The 22,437-nt window shown below is 43.3% G+C and overlaps 1 protein-coding gene across 1 annotated transcript in view; it reads right to left on the bottom strand.

Moving 5' to 3' along the window:
* Positions 1 to 757: 757 nt before the first annotated feature.
* LOC126092507 (origin recognition complex subunit 5) overlaps positions 758 to 22,437 on the bottom strand; it is a 153,162-nt gene continuing 131,482 nt past the window's right edge. The window contains exons 9-10 of the mRNA XM_049908135.1: positions 1,529 to 1,635; positions 758 to 988 (exon numbers count right to left, since the gene is read on the bottom strand). Coding sequence (XP_049764092.1) covers positions 943 to 988; positions 1,529 to 1,635 — 153 coding nt within the window. The 3' untranslated portion in view covers positions 758 to 942. The remainder of the gene's footprint in view (positions 989 to 1,528; positions 1,636 to 22,437) is intronic.

Genomic DNA, 22,437 nt, shown 5'->3' with positions numbered 1-22,437 from the left:
CAGATCGTTGTGTAGTCCATCATGGTCGAATTTGGGCACAGGACAAACTGAAGCCCTTGTATAGAAATGAAATTTCTGCAGGCAGGTTTCTGGAGGACAGATTAACAACTTTATTGTGATCCATTTCAGTGCAAACAGTGTCTTTTTGACAATGTGGTGAACAACATAGGTCACAGGCAAGTAGAATATGTACTCTACCACGGGTTGACAGGGAAATTCTCTTATGTTTTCAGTGTAGGTACTGGTATACTTAGTTTTAAAGTGAGTTTCAGCCTGGGAGGACAGTCCAAAATATTTGGAGTTGAACACGAATATCTTGAGTATGATGTAGAGAAAGTTTAGTGGTGCGTGGTAATCTGTTTACATACAACTAAGGTAGTGAGAAATATGGATGGTTCGAATCGATTTGGATATCTTAGCAGATGGACGGATGGCACTAAGCTATGTAACTGTTTGTGTTCGGATTATTAAAGGGACAGAACAGAGGTACCATGTACAATCTGGAAATAGTTTGTGGGTAGATCTTTATCATTGATGGGTAAATGTTTTGTAATTGGTACCCAGAGGAAAATCTCCAGACAGAGGTCCAATGGGCGAAGGAGAATAGGCCATGGAAGAAAAATGGGTGAGCAGAGTATAAGATTATAGATAATAAGGTACAGTGAGATCAATAGTAAAATATTTATTTTTAAAGTACACCATTTTAAATAGTTTATATCATTTTATTTCTTATTCTGTACAATATAAGTAATAAATAAAAATGTAGGAGAAAAAAAGCATTATCTTTCAATTGAGTCTAGTTACGCAGCTTACAAAAATATATGATTCATGTAATTCTTTCTTGATGTGGAAGAAATGCAATATCTTTTACAAATACAGTATGAATGTTTGAAACATAAACTGGCTTTTATAATAATATCTAAATATCTCTCTTCTGTCACTTCAATTTGATGGAAACAAGTATTTTACAATATCAAAATTGACTGTTCTGAAACAAAGATGTAAAAGTAATTAAACTAGGAGATGCACAGAACAGACATCAATTCATGACAATAAAACACTTTAGATGAAATTCAGACACAAAGAAAAATGTTACCAGGCTTGAAAAAAGAAATGCCTAGGTACACATCCATTGTAGTTTTACTACAAGAGGCACCATGAAATTGAGGATTTAACAGAAAAAAGACAAAAATGAGATTCATAAACAAAGACTTCTAATTTAAAACATGCATCCACATGTTGGTAGGCAGGATAGGAGCAAGCAAGTAGGCAACAAAATCTGATGTCATGATTAAATCAGAGGGGATAATTTATTAGAGTATTTGGGCCCAACTTAAAGGACATTACACACATATAAATTACAAATGTATTATGCCCAGCAACACTCAAATACATTAACAGTTACACGCACACAACTTAAAATTTCATATAGCTTCAGCTCAGTTTTCTAAGAGGACCAAATCAGCAAAAATACTATAAAATATGTTATAACACAAGCAATCTTTTTCTAACAATCAACAGTACTTACCTAGCAATTATTTTTATGAACTCCAAACCAACAGCACATTTATATTTTGGACAGTCAATGTTACTGTTTACCATAATCAGAAGCCTGAGCTTGACCAAAGATGAAATCTGTAATGGAAGCAGAAAAATTGCTACAGCTTTAGTGTAATTTTGTAACCAGTTACCAAAAATTGTTTGTCATTTACATGAGAACAGAATTTTTCTTTAACTTATGCAAAAGATTAATGGGATTACAGTTAATACACTGTAAATGAGATGGCCTCTTAACTGATTTACTAAATTTTCTTTCTCACTTTATTAGAATACAAAGTATGAGAGGCAAAAAAACTATACACATGTGGAAACACTAGCAAGGAGACCAAATGACAATTATACTTTCATAATTTTTTATATTCATGGTACATGAAGTTCACGACTCAAATATTAATCTCCAAAGCAGTTCAATGTAACTCTCAAAACTTCTCAAGAACACCTATTTTTAAGTTTTCTAAGCAACCCTAATCCACTAAAGTCAAGTCAATTTTTTGATGGGCTATGTGTCTCAATCAGTAGCACTTAAGACTGGTGATTGTCTTGACTGCTGGTTTGAGCCTCGTTACAATTTTTATTATTTTTTGATCAATTCAAATACCTATGTCATTTAAATTTAAAGTCATCAAATATATTATAATTAATATCTATCATACTTATAACTTTTTATGAAAAATGCATATCATCTTATTTCTAATTGTACATCACACTGCGGCTCCCATCAGTCACCGCACCATAACTCTTCATAAAGTTGAGAAGTAAAGGCGACCTTTGTCAACTCATCAACTAACAATAAAGCAAGTACTGTAAAGTTTGCAAAAATACCCAGATAACAAGAACAGTTAACTTCCTCCATACAGAGGTGTTCTATTATCATGTTTCCCTTCAACTTGTGTATTTTTCATAAAATATGATAATTATATATGTTTTGATAATTTTATGTTTAAACTGTCTGACAAAACCAGCTCTGCCCAGATTTTAATTTTTCATTTTGCCTATTTTGTACTAAAAATGGATACAAAGAATGAACTGTGTTTGTAGAGCAATATAAAAAAAGTTTCGTTTCTATGTATTTGTGAAAATACCTTTGAAATTATGAAGCAGTCTTACAAAGAAATATGAACAATAAACAAATGCAAAAGTACAGTACTCAAATTAAGAAACATAGTATGCAAAATATGAATTCTCTGTAATGTTTGTTTAATTCAGAACTTTGTTGTAAACAATATTTCTACTGACATGTCCAGGAACTATGAAGAATAAATTCTTGGGTGTGTCCACCCTTGAGCAAGTGACAAAGTAGTGTATGAGAGGAACATGGAGATGTAAAATCCATTCTGCAGTACTTAACAGATTGCCCCCGTGTTTTGTTAATTGTCATGGCAAATCCAAGTCTCACTGGGAAGTTCAGCCTCCTGAAGTGAAAGGGGTGCAGCTACTTTGTGTGTCCACTATGTGATTTTATAAGTGTCACAAAGGGAATGCCTGGTCATAGCTCTATAGACGGCTATTGTTTTCACCTACAGCAATTTGTGCTTCGCAGCTGAAAGCTTTCACAAGCACTGCTAGGTGTCAGGGTTTGATTAAGTTGACTCAACTGTAGGAGAGTCTTAGTAGTAAAGTATAAATCTATTAAAACTTCATGCATGATGTGGCATTTTCCACACATACACCATCAGTGTTTGTGACACCTTATCTCATGAACTCTGTGTGTTTTTTTTTTTTTTTTTTTTTTTTTTGGTTGGGTTTAAGGGCGCTCAACTGCTGAGGTCATTAGCGCCCAGTCACTGTTGTTAGAGCACATGGAATCTGGTAAAACTCAAGGGGATGGAGGGGACACCAGAAGGACCCGACAAAGATGCAGACAAAATAAGTAAAAAGATTAAATGTCTTTGGACAAGCCAGTTAAAGTTACAAAACGCAGAATACGAGCAGCTGCTCGAGCGTCATCAGCTAAAACATCCGGTAAAGTAGATGGCAGGGACTGGACAACACGAAATTGACTAAAACGGGGACACGACAATAAAACATGGCGCACTGTTAATGCCTGACCACAAGGGCACTGCGGGGCTGGGTTACCGGAGAGCAGGTAGCGGTGGCTAAACCGGCAATGCCCAATCCGCAACCTGGTCAGAAGGACCTCCTCGCGCCGAGATGGTCGGGAGGATGTTGTCCAAGCAGTTGGTAGCGGTTTTACTGCCCGGAGCTTGTTTCCTTGGAGGGATGACCAAGCATCCCACCACAACGACACAAGCCTCTTACATACATCCCCACGAACGTCGGATGACGGGACACAATGGGAGGCTGGCCGAGGCAGGAGGACTGCAGCCTTGGCTGCAGCATCCGCAGCCTCATTCCCAGGCACTCCCACATGTCCGGGAACCCACAGAAAGCTGACAGAACCACCGTTATCAGCGAAAGAATGGAGGGACTGCTGTATCCGTTGAATCAAGGGATGGACCGGATAGGGAGCTCCAAGGCTCTGAAGAGCACTGAGTGAGTCAGAGCAGAGTACATATGATGAATGGTGGTGGCGGCGGGCATACTGAACGGCCTGATGGAGAGCAAAAAGCTCGGCCGTAAAGCTGGAACATTGGTCGAGGAGCCGGTATTTAAATGTGGCGGCCCCGACGACAAAGGCACAGCCGACACCATCGTCAGTTTTGGAGCCATCGGTGTAAATAAAGGTGTGACCGGCAAGTTGAGCACGAAGTTCGGCAAACCGTGAGCAATACATTTCAGCCGGGGTACCATCCTTCGGGAGTGAGCTGAGGTCGAGATAAATATGAACCGGAGCCTGGAGCCAAGGTGGTGTCGGGCTCTCACCCTCTCGGAAGGTGGTAGGGAGGGCAAAATCCAATTGTCGAAGCAGGCGATGGAAGCGGACTCCGGGGGGCAGCAGGGCAGACACATACAGCCCGTACTGACGGTCGAGAGAATCGGCGAAGAAGGACTTGTAAGAGGGGTGGTCGGGCATAGACGACAGCCGGCAGGCATACCGACACAGCAGTACGTCGCGCCGGTAGGTCAACGGTAACTCGGCAGCTTCAGCATAAAGACTCTCGACAGGACTAGTGTAGAAGGCTCCGGTCGCAAGACGTATCCCCCGATGGTGGATGGAGTTGAGCCGGCGTAAGAGGGACGGCCGAGCGGACGAGTAGACGAAGCTCCCATAATCCAGCTTCGATCGGACTATGGACCGATACAAGCGAAGCAGGACAGTGCAATCCGCTCCCCAAGATGAACTGCTAAGAACTCTGAGGACATTAAGGGAACGTGTACAACGGGCCGCCAAATAAGAGATATGTGGAGACCAACACAGTTTCCTGTCCAACGTGAGCCCTAGAAACTTAGTTGTGTCCACGAATGGGAGAACAACGGGACCGAGATGTAAGGATGGCGGAAGGAACGCTTTATATCGCCAAAAGTTGATACAAACCATCTTTTCTTCAGAGAACCGGAAGCCATTTGCCACGCTCCATGAGTAGAGGCTGTCTAGACAACGCTGAAGGCAGCGCTCCAGGAGGCATGTTCTCTGGGCACTGCAGTAGATTGCGAAGTCATCGACAAAGAGAGAGCCTGAGACATTAGGTGGAATGCAATCCATAATTGGATTGATCGCGATGGCAAAAAGGGCTACGCTCAAGACGGAGCCCTGAGGCACTCCGTTCTCCTGGAGGAAGACGTCGGACAATACGGAGCCCACACGTAGCCTAAACTTTCGATCCGTTAAAAAGGAATCAATAAAAAGGGGCAGGCGACCGCGTAGGCCCCACCTGTGCATAGTGCGGAGGATACCCCCTCTCCAACAGGTGTCATAAGCCTTCTCCAAGTCGAAGAACACGGCTACCGTTTGGCGCCTTCGCAAAAAGTTGTTCATGATGAATGTCGACAAGGTCACGAGGTGGTCAACAGCGGAGCGGCGGCGACGAAAGCCGCATTGGACATTAGTAAGTAGCCGTCGAGATTCAAGAATCCAGACTAACCGAGCATTAACCATGCGCTCCATCACCTTACAGACACAGCTTGTAAGAGAAATGGGGCGGTAACTAGAAGGAAGGTGTCTATCCTTCCCGGGTTTGGGTATAGGAACAACAACGGCGTCACGCCAACGCATGGGGACTTGACCTTCGGTCCAGACGCGATTGTAGGTACGGAGAAAGAAGCTTTTGCCCGCCGGAGAAAGGTGTGCCAGCATCTGAACGTGAATGGCATCCGGCCCCGGAGCAGAAGACCGGGACAGTGCAAGCGCACGTTCGAGTTCCCGCATAGTATAGGGGGCATTATAGGTTTCCAGATTCAGCGAGTGGAAGGAAGGTCGCCGAGCCTCTTCTGCCTCTTTCCTGGGAAGGAAGGCAGGATGGTAATGGGCGGAGCTTGAAACCACCTCGAAAAAGCGGCCAAAGGCGTTGGAGACAGCCACCGGATCAACAAGGACCGCATTACCTGAGGTCAGGCCAGGTACCGAGGAGTGGGCCTTAATGCCCGACAGCCGGCGCAGGCTACCCCAAACGACGGAGGAGGGAGTAAAACTGATAAAGGAGCCGGTGAAAGAGGCCCAACAAGCTTTTTTGCTGTCTTTGATGACTCTACGGCATTGCGCTCGGAGTCGTTTGTATTCAATACAATTCGCCAACGTAGGATGGCGGCGAAAGGTGCGTAAAGCACGTTGTCGAGCACGGATAGCGTCCCTACAAGCCTCGTTCCACCAGGGGACGGAAACGCGACGTGAAGAAGTAGTACGAGGAATGGAACGTTCGGCAGCATTGATGATAACAGCCGTGAGGTATTCGACCTGACTGTCACAACTGGGAAAATCGTGGTCCGGAAAGGTCGCCAGGGATGAGTAAAGTCCCCAGTCAGCTTTCAGTATGTTCCAGCTCGAAGGACGTGGGGATGGGGTGTGGTGCAGGAGACGAACGACACAGGGGAAGTGGTCGCTCGAATAGGTGTCAGAAAGGACATACCACTCGAACCGACGGGCAAGAGTGGTAGAATATATCGAGAGGTCCAAGTGGGAGTAGGTATGAGTGGAGTCCGAGAGGAAAGTCGGGGCGCCGGTATTGAGGCAGACAAGATTGAGATGGTTGAAGACATCTGCCAAGAGTGAGCCTCTTGGACAGGATGCAGGAGAGCCCCAAAGGGGATGATGGGCATTGAAGTCGCCAAACAATAAAAACGGCGGGGGAAGCTGAACGATCAGGTGCATCATGTCAGCCCGACTAACAGCAGACGACGGTGGAGTGTAGATGGTACAAACTGAAAAAGTAAAAGCAGAAAGAGTAATGCGGACAGCTACTGCTTGGAGTGGGGTGGTCAATGGGATGGGATGGTAATAGACGTCGTCCCGAATGAGCAACATGACCCCACCATGAGCTGGGACACCGTCCACAGGGGTGAGGTCATACCGCTCCGAGGTATAGTGGGTAAAGGCAATACGGTCAGTCGGGCGCAACTTGGTTTCCTGGAGTCCAAGGACGAGCGGACAGTGCAGGCGGAGGAGCAGTTGTAATTCCTCCCGATGAGATCGAATACCTCTTATGTTCCAATGAAACAACGCCATCGCTAGTCAAAAAGTAGGGGGAACGAGATGGGGGAAGAGCTGGTCACCTCGACGGCCGCGGAGGGCCAGGTTGCGAGGGAACAACGCTACAACCGACGGGAGGCGGATCCGGTTCCATCGACTGGTCGCCAGCTGCGGCCGCTGTCCCTGGTTGTGTAGGAGGGGCAGCATCATTTGCCGACGAAAGGCCAGCTAAGCGCCTGGCAGCAGAGCGTCCCGGCGAAACTGAGGACGGCCGGGAGCAGCGACTCACGGATGGAGCGTCAGTCGAAACGCGCCAGGGTGGAGAGGGGGATAGAGACTTCTTCTTGGAGGCCTTCTTGGAAGGCCGAGGAGGCACAGGGATGGTGGGCTGGACCCGAAGAAGGTCCTCACGCGCGGGGTCCGTTTTGGAACGCCGGACCTCGGAAGCCGGGGTCCGGAACGTTTCCCCGATGGACGCCTGAGAAGAGGATCGCTTCTCAGGTGGCGTGTGGGGAGAAGGAGGAGGAAGGGTGGCCCCTGGGGCAGAGGGGGTGGGGGCCACGGGGGAGGAGGATTTGGAAGGGAGGGATTTGGGAGGTGGAGGCAGAGCCCCCTGATGGGCGGAGGAGGTGGAGGGGGGACAGGAGAGGGGTGAGGATACCGCAGAAGGAGTGGACACAACTGAGGCAAACGAAGTGGTCAATGGCACGGGATGGAGGCGGTCGTACTTCTTCCTGGCCTCAGAATAAGACAGCCGATCCAAAGTTTTGATTTCTTGTATCTTCTTCTCCTTCTGATATGCGGGGCAGTCTGAGGATCTAGGCGAGTGGACACCAGGACAATTAACGCACCGAGGTGGTGGGGTGCATGTATGTTCCTCACGAAGAGGACGTCCACAATCGCCACAGAGGGGCTCAGCCTCACACCGTGACGACATGTGCCCAAAGCGCAAACACCTAAAACAGTGCATAGGAGGCGGAACGTAGGGTCACACGTCACACCGGTAGCACATTACCTTTACCTTCTCCGGGAGAACGTCCCCCTCGAAGGCGAGGATAAAGGCCCCGGTGTCGATGCGACGGTCTTTGGGGCCGCGCTGGACTCGCCGGACGAAATGCACGCCTCGGCGCTCCAGGTTGGCTCTGAGCTCCTCATCAGATTGTAGCAGGAGGTCACGATGAAAAATAACCCCCTGCGTCCTATTGAGTGCCAGATGTGGGACAATGGAGACTGGGATGTCCCCTAGGCGGTCGCACGCCTGGAGCGCCGCCGACTGTGTGGCGGAGGTGGTCTTGATAAGAACGGACCCTGAACGCATCTTGCTGAGAGCCTCGATTTCCCCGAAGATGTCCTCAATGTGCTGAACAAAGAACATGGGCTTGGAGGTGGCGAATGTCCCCCCATCGGTTCGAGAACAGACCAAATAGCGGGGGAAGTACTTCGCTCCAAGCCGGCGGGCCTGTCCCTCCTCCCATGGAGTGGCCAAGGGGGAAGGGGCAGGAGAACCAGAACTAGAAACGGTACCTTTTCTTTTGAAAGACTCGGCCGCAGAGCGACCCAATACGTGGTGACGTTTCATCTGCGAAACGTCCGCCCCGATACCACCCACTCCGACCAGGGGCTCTCCCCACGGGCGCCACCCAGCCGCAGCAAGGGCCACCTGGCAGGATGACCATTGCCGGGAGTCCTGATGCCCCAAGGAGACGGGCATCTACTCCTTGGCCAACGTGGGGAGGGTGCAGCTCAGGTATCGGCAGTACGATCCCTGTGTTGTCAGGGGGCTACAACCTAGAGGGTACATGACGACCCCACCACAACGGGCTGGCTACCGTGCTGGATTTCTGGCGCCATGGAAAGTCCATCATGATCGCTGGTGCAGATGGAGACGCACTATGGGCGTAACTTGGACAACCCAAAAGGCGTTTAGGCCCAATTTGAGTAATAGTGGGTATGGTTACAACGCCGGTGCAATGCTGAGTGCCAAGGTCTGAGTGCACTTAGGACCAGTGGTACACCACGTAAGGTGTCCTTCCCCAAAAGGCTCGTACTTCTGTAGAAATTTAGAAAAATGGAGGTCAAACCCCAAGGGGGACCATCACATGGAAGGCCAAAACGGTTGAAACTCGTTTTAGTCGCCTTGTACGACAGGCAGGAATACCTCGGGCCTATTCTTACCCCGGACCCGCAGGGGGATTGAACTCTGTGTGGTACTAGCAATAATAAATTTAAATGTCGTGCATGCGTGACTTGGCAGTTTTTATGCATCTCATTGTTTATGATGTCATACCTCCTGAACTATGATCGACAGGTGGTTCTTACACCCAATGTGATTGTTACCTGACAGTAAAGGAGGTGTGTATCAACTTTGATTGCAATCTGTCTAGTGGTTTGAGAGATGTGGAAGATACATACATAAATACATGAGTCAGTGGAAGACCCAGGATGGAATAATGACAATATTATGGAAAGGATAGGCTACTACTCAACATACAGTGGAGACAACAACTCACAGATGGACACAACAAAAAGACTACTAAACAAATAAGCCTTGGCATCCAGACACAGTGGTCATGAGAATGTGAGCTGTTTCTGCTTGCATGTGTGCACACACGTGTGTGTGTGTGTGTGTGTGTGTGTGTGTGTGTGTGTGTGTGTATGTATGTGTGTGTGGTTGGGTGTGTGTGTTTTGCATATTTTATCTATTTCACAGGAAGGCCTTCTGGACAAAAGCTTACCTGTTTAGTATAGTAGTCTTTCTGTTGTGCCTATCTGTGACTGTCTCTGTTGTATGGTGAGTAGCAATCTATCCTTTTCATAATGGTGACGTATACATACATCTGTTTTTATACTATGTATGGATGGCGTAGATATTCAAAGTGAATCAAAAAATCAATAAAGACAAAACTGTAATGAGACTCGGACCACCAGCAGTCCACAGCCCTCACCAACTGAGTCCTGTAAAACTTTATAAACTTGGCTGAAGTCTTCTTGCACTACCTCTGTTCCATTTGTAAAATCCTCCTGCTCTGCAATCACAAATTCTTCCATCTCAATTGAAACCCTTGGCCTCCCAGGAGCTACAGCAGCATCAGCAGTGCAGTCTCAAGGAACTATCCAATCAATTCGCCTCTCACACATACACACACACACACACACACACTCACTCTAGACTGCCTCTATGCACCACTACTGCAAGAGCCTCCATCAAACCACCTCCATGTCACCTCATGAGTGCCAAACCTTGCATTTCGGATTAACTACATCATCTACACCCAAAGAAACTCTTTCACATCACTATCCAGAACCCAGAGTATAAACAGACATGCAACACAGATGTCAACCTGTCCTCCCAAAGCCTCCGCCCCACCGAAGTGTAAGTCCTCACCACAGGCCTCACTTTTTGCCTCACTCCCAAATTTAGTCATGCTGCAATTCTCTCCTTTTCCTGGTCACTACAATGGAAAAACTTTTTCCCACCAAGTGGCAATCAGGCTCGACCTAAAACCTAGACTGATACCTGGCATTACTCAATTTACTGCTCATCCACCTGTGATAAAGCTCTCCTTTCCTGAATCACCGAGACCGATGACTTCGCTGTCTGGTCTTCTTCCCCAAAACAACCCCAACCATGAATCATCCCTTGATAACTTTTCAGAACTTCCTATTCTCAAATCTTGCATCAACATTATTCCTCAAATGCCTCAGCATGGGAACTAACCTCACATCCACAGAAATAATCTCAGTCCCCTCCTAAAAACTGATCCTGAACCTGTAATCCTACCTGCCAACAAAGGGTTATAAACCACAGAGACTACATGGCTGATGGTCTACAGCAGCTGTCGGACACACCGACCAACCAGTTCTTCACAGTGACCCCATTCCAGAAACCCAAAGAGATCTTCAGTGCCTTCTCAAATACCTAGGTCCACTATAGAGTCTCTCCTGAGGGTTTATCTCCTTCTACTGCCCCGCCCCCACCCCCGCATTCGTACCTTCCCCATGTTTGCTAAAAAATATACACCCAACCACCCAGGAAGCCCCATTGTGGCTGGATACTGCACTCCCAGAGTGAGAATCTCTGTCCTTATGGAACACCACCTGCAGCCTATTACCAGTAACCTACCTTCCCATACAGAAATACAGCAGCCATTTCCTCTACACTCTCTCCACAGTAGTTGTTTCGTTACCACCCACCACCCTGTTTGCCACTGTGGATGCCACTTCCCTTTACACTAACATCCCAATTGTGCACGACCTTGTCCCCACTGAACACTATCCCAACACCTGACTGACGCTAAACCTATAACCTCATTCCTAATCACTGTCAACTATATCCTCACACATAATTACTTCTTTGAATACATCATCTGCAAAACAAATCTGCATTAAAGCCAAGGGAATCTGCATGAAATCATCCTAAGCTAGTCTATTCATGGTTTATCTAGAGGAAACCTTCCTAGCCACTGGCATACCAAATCCCTCACCTGCTTCAGAGTAACTGGTGACATCTTCATGATCTTGACTGAGGGTGACCATGCCCTAACAACACCTTTTTCCTCATTCACTTCACATGGTCCTCATCACCATCTTCCTCAAGATTAACCGCCACCTTACAGATGCTCCCTCAATACCTATCCACATCAAATCAAACAATGACATAATACTACCTTCATTTCAACAGCTGCCATACATTCCATACTCATACTTGGTACAGGCTCTAAGCTCTTTGGAGCAGGCGTGTGTATACTCAGTGCACTCGTAAATATAGGTGTTTACTCATGGGGGGGGGGGGGATATTAAGGCAATATTGTAGATTAAATAAGTAAATTAGTATCTATGGTGATCTATAAATTGAAGGTTTCGCTTTTACTTGCGCATTTTTCGTGAAAAGCTAACTGTTCTAAAGTGCAAGCCATTGGCGTGCGTTTGTTTTCGTAATCGACCGCAGTAAGTGTTCAATAATTTCCGGGTAATGTCTGTGTACCTTTATTTGAGAAGAGTATCGTGCATGTATAGTTTGCATTCGGTTTGTGTTTCTGTGTTTCTATACTTCCGTACAGTTAATTTTCCATATTGTGCAGTAAATTCATCAAGTGGTGTTTCTGTTTCCATTAGAGTATTTATAAATAATTCAGTGATAGTGTCTGTTCAAATTTGTCGTTAGAAAATATCGAGTCTCTTCAGTTACTTACTTGTTTTGTGATTTCCACCATTAAAACCTAAGCCAGCAATTAACTTCGCGCTGTCTACATTTGCCTGCTGCTACATTCGCCTGACGTCCATAAGTTCTCTGCTCATCTCACCAGAAGCTAAGTTACATTCTACTAATTATTAATTGGTGTAGAAGAATTGTTTAATCTGCCATCATGTGTGACAAATGTGGATACTGTCGTAGATTAGTGAGCACGGGAGTGAAATGTCAGAATTGTGGGTTGGTGTTTCACTGGGGTGATTGTAGCGGGGAAGCTGTTATAGTGCCGGATGAGGCTCGCCAATGGAGTTTTAGATCATGTAGCTGTGACAAGAAAATCGTGGAACAGGGAAAAAATATTTGTGCCCTTCAGGCTGAACTAGAAATGGCATACTTCAAATTAGACAGGTTGAAGGGGGAAAGAGAGAATGGGAGCTGAGAACAGGTAACAAGTTGTAGTCAGAAGGAGAAAACCCCCAGAAATCACTTTTCAAATTCCAGTGAGCAATCAGTTTGATTTGTTACTTGAAGTAGAAGAGCCTCAAACAGTTTTTGAGCAAAGTAGGGTGCAGCAGACTCTTAGTAACAATTGTAATCCAAGGTCAGGAGTAAAGTCAAGCAGAAAGAAAAGAGTTCTGCTGTTAGGCAGCAGTCATGGGAGAGGTGTAGGCCAGCTGCTACTGGATAGGCTAGGAGTCGAGTACCAGGTCACAAGCACTGTGAAACCTAGTGCTAAGCTTAGCCAGGTTACAGAAAACCTAGGGGCCTTGTGCAAAGATTATGATGGTGAGGACCATGTTCTTATAGCAGGAGGAGCAGGAAACAGCCTGGCTACCAATTCGGACTATAGTATAGGTGTGACCTGGATGTAATAGGAGCAGCAACAGCTCACACTCGTGTGGGGTTTGTGGATGTTTTGCAGCACCATGACCAGCCCTGGGTTAATCGGCTGTCAACCATGTTAGCATAGAGCTGGGAGGGGGGGGGGGGGGGGGGGGGAGGGTGGTTGTTACTGTTGGCAGAAACTAAATCTCATATCAGTGATGTGCCTGTTGATGCAATTGGGAGGTGGGGTTACACTAGTCATGGTCTGCACCTGAATAGGAGGGGGAAGGATAGATTGGTTGATCTTTCAGAAAATGTGAGGGGGCCATATGCACACAAGACAAAATACCTGTGATTACTGGAGTCAGAGGGACATATTTTTTAGGTTAGAGTCAGGTTGCAGACAGAGAGCATTGAAAGAGATTAAAATAGAACAGTGCCATTATGTCTGTAGCAGTATCCAAAGAAATAAAATTTGTGTGTTTCATCAGAACATTAGAGGATTGAAAAATAAGATAGACGAGCTTCTTGTATGCCTAGAAAATGGGGTAAATTCTGTATGTTGTTTTGTGTCTCGCTGAACACCATGTAACCACAGGGATGGAGAAGTTAAATTTAAGGGATTACAGATTAGCATCTTATTACTGTAGAGTCAACATGGAAAAAGGAGGAGTTGCTACTTATATAAAAACTGGACACACAGTCAAAAATATTGAAACAAATAGTTTTTGTGCAGATCAGATCTTTGAATCATGTGCTTGTGAGTTGCTACTGCAATATACTTCTATAGTAATTGTAAAAATCTACAGCTCCCCTCAAGGTAACTTTCAGCTATTCATGTAAAATATAGAGGCATTATTGAGCTACCTGTCAGACAAAAGGAAGCAGTTAGTGGTTTTTGGGTGATTTTAAAGTAGATTTTTTAAAAGACATGGATAGGAAAAGTGTGCTATAATCTTTGTTTGGTTGTTTCAATCTAGTATCTGTTGCAAACTTTCCAACTCGTGTGCACCAGGATAGTAGGTCACTTATCGATAACATTTTCATAGACAGTGCTCAGGCAGAAATTATTAATGTGCACCCAGTTGTTAATGGGCTATCTGATCATGATGCACAGGTGATGGAAATAACACAAATAGCACCTTACAGGCTTGAGGCAGGTTCATACAAGGCAGGGAGGCTTATTGATGTGAACAGGATACAGAGTTTTAAGAGCAGCCTAGAAGAGATAGAATGGGGTGAAGTATATGCAGAAAATGATGCTGATGCCAAATTCAATTTATTCCACCGTAAATTTGTCTCAATATTTGAGAATCGATTTCCTGAAATGTTATCCAAAAAAGCCATTAAAAAGTCAATTAAGCCATGGATTACTAAGGGAATTAAGAAAACATGTAAGAGGAAGAGGGAAATATACGTACAGGCCAGAATGAGTCAGGATCCGATGTTACTTGCTTACTACAAAAGATACTGTAATATTTTAAGGAAAGTCATTAAGAAGTCAAGAAGCTTATGTGTTCTGACAGAAGTTAATAAAGCAGATAATAAGATTAAAACTATATGGAACATTGTCAACGTGATACAGGGCAGCCTGACAGTGCACAGCATACCATAGCAATAAAGGGAAATGATATTGTTGTGAGTGATAATTCACAAGTTGCAAGTATTTTTAACAATCACTTTCTGAATGTAGCAGCAAAAATAGGATTAAAGGGTTCAGTTGAAGAAGGAAAGAAATATGTTAAAAAGTCATTCCCCAGGGCTTTAGGCCTTTACAAATAGCACCTACATCCCCTTTGAAATTAAGGGAACTATAAATATACTGAAAAAAGGAGCTCTTATGGTGTTGATGGAGTCTATAACAGAATTTTGAAGTGTTGTTCTAATTTAATAAGTGGAGTCCTTAGTGATATATGTAATGCTTCACTGGCACAGGGAATTTTTCCAGACAGATTGAAATACGCAATTGTCAAACCTCTTCACAAGAAAGGGGACAAGAGTGACTTAAATAATTATGGACCAATCTCATTGCTGACTTCATTTACTAAAATATTTGAAAAAGTTGGTAGCCCTGCGCCTGCTATACGGATGTCTGAGTCACAGCTCTCGCACAAGATAAGTAATTTAAGTAGTAATAAATTGCTTTTAACACTTTAAACTAATTTATTACGTTAATTATAGTGCTCTTCAAGCATACCTTTAAAGGTTTTTGTCTTACTCGCGTATTTTCACAGTAATCTTGTAAAGTTCGTTTTGTTTACATATCGCGGCCAGGCTGAACTTTCGAGCTTTCAGATTAAACTTCATACCGCAATTTTAAGCGCATTTACTGATATTTATATCTGTAGAGTATCGTCATCTCTTAAGTAATTTCCAGTAAAAAACTTCTGAACCACTGTTTACATAGTCACAAGTAGGCCTAATTTCTCGTACACGTATTTTCATTGTTTTCCGGTAACTTAATTGTCTTTCTGTCACTAAAATCGATTTGTACCATGAGTGTAAAGTGCATGACGTGCCGTAGAATCGTTAGCTCAGGGGTCTGGTGTGATGGATGTAGTAGTTTTTTTCATTGGGGCGATTGTAGTGGCGTGGGAATTGGGAAAATGAGCGAGACTCATCAGTGGTTCTGTAGGCTATGCAGTAGAGATAGAAAGATTGTGGAACAGGAGGGGAAAATTGCTGCCCTTCAGGCTGAGTTAGATGAGGCTAGGTGAGAACTGAGCAGGTTAAGAGGGGAGAAGGGTAAACAGGGGTGGGAAGTGGCAACAAGCATAAGGAACAGGCCAAGAAATTCTTCTGGCAGCTTTGTTATTAATGTACAAAATAGGTTTGACCTGTTGCCTCAGTCAGAAACTGATGAGCCTCTCACAGAAGTAGATGTAGACAGGGTCCAACATGCTTTCAGTAGCAAATTGAATAAGAATGTAGGGAAGTCTGCAAAGTCTTGTTGCTAGGTAGTTCGCTAGGGGTGTGGGCCACCTTCTGCAGGATGAATTAGCATCAGATTTCCAGGTCACAAGTTTTTTGAAATCTAGTGCTGGACTGGGGCAGGTTACAGAGGATTTAGGCTCACTATGTAGAGGCTTTACTAAGGAAGATACCGTGGTTATTGTGGGTGGGCTGGGCAACAGTATTGACAGCGATCCAGGGTACAGCATAGAGTGTGACCTGGCAAAGATTGCATCAACATCGAGTCATACCAGTGTTGGGTTTGTGTCGGTTCTGGAGTGCCACGACTGACCTCATTTGAGCTCTTCTGTCAGGAGAGTTAATTTGGAGTTGGAACGGCTACTTGGATATGGTGCAGGGTCGCACATTGGTGTGGTTCCTGTTGATTCACTCTGTAGGTGGGACTATACTAGACATGGCCTACACCTCAACAAGAAAGGGAAGGGTAAACTGGCTGGGCTGATAGCAGGAAATTTAAAGGGGGGAGGAACTACATCTCATGGTGGAAACTCTTTTTTAGTGTAAGATCAGTGTCCAGTGGGAAACTCAGCCAGGCAAGTACTAAAGATGTTAAAAAAGTTCAAGATACTCACAAAAGTAAAGTGAAACATAATGTTAGTATATTTCATCAAAATATTGGGGGATTGAAGAATAAAATTGATGAGCTTCTGCTTTGTTTAGAAGATATAGAAACTGATAATGTAATAGATGTACTATGCCTGTCTGAGCATCACATTGTCACTGATATGCAAAAGGTTAGCATCAATGGGTACAAATTAGCTGCACATGTAAGTAGAGATAATATGATGAGAGGAGGAGTTGCCATATATGTCAAAAGCTTCCACAGTGAAAAAATTTAGAAACTAAAAAATTTTGTGTAGAGCAGCATATGGAAGCATGTGCCACTGAACTTAAACTAAATGATGGCACTTCCATAATTGTAACAGTGTATAGGTCCCCCTCAGGGAATTTCCAGCTATTTCTAGAAAATTTGGATGCTTTGTTGTGCTATTGTCAGACAGGGGGAAGCAAATTATCATTTGTGGGGATTTCCATGTTGATTCCCTGAAAGAGTGTAATAGGAAGAATGACCTTGTAGTATTACTCAGTTCTTTCAATTTGAGCTCCGTCATTGATTTTCCTACTCGGATAACAAAGAACAGCAGTACATAACTTTTTTATAGACCACGGTAAGTTTAAGGACATAAATGCTTATCCTGTTGAGAATGATCTTTCAGATCATGGTGCACAGCTAGTTACAGTACATGACATAGCTCCATGCAGTATATCAAATCAGACTTTCAAAGCAGTGCGTTCAATTAACAATATAAATATTGCAAAATTTAGGGAAAGCCTACAGCAGCTAGACTGGGATGAAGTGTATAAGGAACCCGATACAAACGTGAAATATAACTTATTTCACGATACATTTTTAAGGATATTTGAAAACTGTTTTCCCAAGAAAATAGTTAAACATAATTCGAAGAAAACATATAAAAAACCTTGGCTAACTAAAGGAATAAGAATAACTTGCAACCGTAAAAGACAACTGCACCAAACAGCAAGAGGAAGTACTGACCCCGAAATTGTTCAATATTATAAAAACTATTGTGCGGTACTAAGAAAAGTTATTAAAAAGTCCAGAAGCATGTGTATCATGTCAGAGATCAGTAACTCTGATAATAAAATTAAAGCAATTTGGAATATTATTGAAAGGGAAACAGGACAACCAAGAGCACAGGAAGACTTTAGTGCCATAAAACTGAATGACAATTGTACTAACAAACAATCAGAAATTGAAAATATTTTCAATAATCATTTTTTAAATGTTGTGGAGAAAATAGGTTCTAGATCTTCACTAGAAGAGGCAAGGCTGCTAATAGAAGAGGCCATACCTGTGCAGTTTGAAACAACTGTAATTCCACCAACTTCTCCTTCTGAAATCAGTAAAATAATAAACTCACTGAAAAGTAAAAGTTCTTATGGAATTGATGGCATTTCCAGCAAGGTACTTAAAGCTTGTTCCCCACAGGTAAGTAGGATTCTCAGCCACGTATGTAATAGCTCTTTGGAGTAGGGTGTTTTCCCCGATAGACTGAAATATGCCATTGTAAAAGCAGTGCATAAAAAGGGGGATACGTCGGATGTCAACAACTACTGCCCAATCTCTCTTCTGACAGCTCTATCAAAACTTTTTGAGAAAGTAATGTATTCAAGAGTAGCCTCCCATATTTGTAAAAATAAAGTACTAACAAAATGTCAGTTTGTTTTTCAGAAAGGCTTTTCAATAGAAAATGCTATATACACTTTCACTGATCAAATATTAAATGCTCTGAATAACCGGACATCACCTAGTGGTATTTTTTGTGATCTCTCAGAGGCCTTTGATTGTGTAAATCATGGAATTCTTTTAGACAAGCTAAATCATTATGGTTTGAGTGGGGCAGTGCACAAATGGTTTAATTCATACTTAACTGGAAGAATGCAGAAAGTTGAAATAAGTGGTTCATGTAATGTTAAAACAACAGCTGATTCCTCAAACTGGGGGGGGGGGGGGGCTAGCAAGTACGGGGTCCCACAGGGTTCGGTCTTAGGTCCTTTACTGTTCTTGATATACATTAATGACTTACCATTCAACATAGATGAAGATGCAAAGTTAGTTCTTTTTGCTGATGATACAAGTATAGTAATAACATCCAAAAACCAAGAACTAAGTGATGTAATTGTAAATGATGTTTTTCACAAAATTACTAAGTGGTTCTCAGCAAACGGACTCTCTTTAAATTTTGATAAAACACAGTATATACAGTTCCGTACAGTAAATGGCACAACTCCAGTAATAAATATAGACTTTGAACAGACGTCTGTAGCTAAGGTAGAATTTTCAAAATTTTTAGGTGTGTCCACTGATGAGAGGTTAAACTGGAAGCAAGACATTGATGGTCTGCTGAAACGTCTGAGTTCAGCTACGTATGCTATTAGGGTTATTGCAAATTTTGGTGATAAGAATCTCAGCAAATTAGCTTACTATGCCTACTTTCATTCACTGCTTTCGTAAGGCATCATATTCTGGGGTAATTCATCATTGAGTAGAAAAGTATTCATTGCTCAAAAACGTGTAATCAGAATAATTGCTGGAGCCCACCCATGGTCATCCTGCGGACATCTATTTAAGGATCTAGGGATCCTCACAGTATATATATTCACTTATGAAAGTTGTTGCTAATAATCCAACCCAGTTCAAAAGTAATAGCAGTGTGCATAGCTGAAACACCAGGAGAAAGAATGATCTTCACTATGCAGGGTTAAATCTGACTTTGTCACAGAAAGGGATAAATTATGCTGCCACAAAAGTCTTTGGTCACCTATCAAACAGCATCAAAAGCCTGACAGATAGGCAACAAACATTTAAAAATAAATTTAAACAATTTCTAGATGACAACTCCTTCTACTCATTGGCTGAGTTTTTAGATATAAATTAAGGGGGGAAAAAACTTTTAACATTAGTGTCATGCAATATTTTGTGTAATGTAATATCTTGTACAGACATCTTTTATTAACCTGACACATTCCACATCATTACGAAGTGTCGTATACATGATCTATGGAACAAGTATTAATCTAATCTAATCTAATCTAATCTAATCTAATCTAATCAATAGTAGTGAAAGTAATTCCTCAGCATGTCACAGTTCGGATTCTGGAAGGGTTACTCTACTAAGAATGCTATCTACACATTTATCCATCAAATAGTACAAGCCCTAAATAACAAATTATCGCCAGCTGGTATTTTTTGTGATCTTTCCAAGGGATTTGACTGTGTGGATCATGTTACACTCTTAGAAAAACTCAGGTTTTATGGAACTGAAGGCCATACACACAGGTGGTTTGAATCATACTTAACGAACAGAAAGCAAAAAGTTGTGCTGAACAGCACAAATAATGTTGGGAGGGTGGTAAAGTCTAGTGAATGGAGAGTTATCGCAAATGGAGTCCCACAGGGTTCAATTTTGGGTCCTCTGCTGTTCCTTATTCATGTGAATGACCTCTCACTTAACATTCAGCAAGCAGAATTAGTACTTTTTGCAGATGACACGAGCGTTATAATAAATCCCATTCCAGAAAAAGCAGCTGAAGATATTGCTAAGGATGTCTTTCAAAGAATAATTAAGTGGTTCTCAGAAAATTGACTCTCCCTTAATTTTGAAAAAACTCACTATAACCAGCTCCGTACACCGACTAGTCATACCGATAATTGATGTAGCATATGAACAGGGCTCAGTTAACAGGGTAGATTTCTCCAAATTTTTGGGAGTTCAGATTGATGACAACTTGAACTGGAAGAAGCTTACTGAGCTGAAGATTACTGAGCTTCTCAAACAATTAAGTTCATCTTCTTTCACTCTTCATATAATCGCTAGTGTTGGTAATACACGGATCAGCCTCTTAACAAACTTTGCATATTTCCACTCAATAATGTCTATAGAATAGTTTTCTGGGGCAACTCACCACTCAGGCATAAGGTACTGATTGCACTAAAGACAGCAGTGAGAATAATTAGTGGTGTTCACTCAAGGAAGTCATGTAGGCACCTATTCTAGGAGTTAGGTATTTTAACTGCACCATCAGAGTACAGAGCTAATGAAATTCATTATAAATAATCCATCTCAATTCGCAAAGAACAGTGATGTTCATACGTACAACACTATACGGAAAAATGACCCTTACTATCTGTTACTGAAGCTGTCAGTTGCTCAAAAAGGAGTACATTATTCAGCAACAAAAATCTTTGATCATTTGACCAACAACAAAATGTCTGGCATGTAGCAGATGAAGTTTGGACAACTCCTTCTATTCCATGGACGAGTTTCTGTTTCAAAACTGGAAAAAAAATATTGTAATCTGACTTGTTCCACATCATATCGATAAAATAATCATGAAAATGATCTACGGAACATGACATAACTAAACTAAACTCAGAACTGTCTCCTCTGCTGAGATGAGAAGTCATTCTCCAAATACGGTAAGAGTCTCAACCCCAAGCTCTATGGCTAACATCCCTTCAATAGGCCCAGACCCAAGACCTGTCCCCTGCATTCTCCCAGTACCATCTACTCCAGTCCTGTCACAGGCACTTCCTACCCCCACTGAAGGCATAGCCACATGTGAAAGCAGACATGTAGTCCACCAACTAAGCTGCAAAAACAGTGCAGAATTCTATATGGGCATGAGCACTAACAAGCTAGCTGTGCACATGAACATGTGGCCAAGAGAGAGTTGGATCACCCAGTTACCAAGCAGGCCCTGCAACACACTATGCTAGTACTGAACGACTGATCCACAGGCTGAGGCATCTGGATTCTTCCAAACAACATGTTTTTCTGAATTGTGCAGGTGGGAACTCTACCTAAAACTCATTTTTCCTTCCCATAACTGCTCCCCCTCCCCCTCCACCGCCAACTTTCCTGCTTCCACACTAGCCTCACAGCAAGCGTTCTGTCCTCAAGTCACCTCCAAAATTGTTCCATTCTCTCCCCTCCTCCACTCAAAGCACAACTCACCCAATGCTACACCTAGCAGCTCCCCATTCTGTCCTCACCACATCTCTGCATACTCCCGCAGGCAGCACTACACCATCCCCCACCCCACCCTGCTATTTCTCTCCCCTTCCCTGCCCCATATTTCTTCAGTAACCCCAATATCAAGCCCAGCTGTAATCACTTCTTGCTGCATTTCCAGAAACGACAATGGCCGGCCTGCCTCTCTCTCTCTCTCTCTCTCTCTCTCTCTCTCTCTCTCTCTCTCTCTCTCTCTGTGTGTGTGTGTGTGTGTGTGTGTGTGTGTGTGTGTGTGTGTGTGTTTTTTTTCTTCCTACATCTGATGACATCTGATGAAGGACTCTTGCCTGATGCTACTGTTTTAGTATATGATCCTTGTAGTAGTAGTGGTCTTCAGCCCGAAGACTGGTTTGATGCAGCTCTCCATGCTACTCTATCCTGAGCAAGCCTCTTCATCTATGAGGAACTACTGCAAAGTACATCTTTCTGAATATGCTTACTATATTCATCTCTTGGTCTCCCTCTGTGACCCCCCTCCCCCCCACCCGTACTAAATTGGTGATCTCTAGATGTCTCAAAACGTGTCCTACCAACCAATCCCTTCTTCTTGTCAGGTTGTGCCAAGTTCTGTTCAGTACCTCCTCATTACTTACATCCTCTACTCACCTAATCTTCAGCATTCTTTTGTAGCATCACACTTCAAAAGCTTCTGTTCTTTTCTTGTATAAACTGTTTATCATCGCTGTTTTACTTCCATACATGGCTACATTCCATGCAAATGCTTTCAGAAATGACTTCCTGACAAATATATATTATATGTTAACAAA

The sequence above is a fragment of the Schistocerca cancellata genome, chromosome 7, assembly GCF_023864275.1.
Source record: "Schistocerca cancellata isolate TAMUIC-IGC-003103 chromosome 7, iqSchCanc2.1, whole genome shotgun sequence".
Lineage (NCBI taxonomy): Eukaryota > Metazoa > Arthropoda > Insecta > Orthoptera > Acrididae > Schistocerca > Schistocerca cancellata.
The sequence above is the reverse complement of the archived record's forward strand: the minus strand, read 5'-3'. Positions and strand labels throughout refer to the sequence as shown.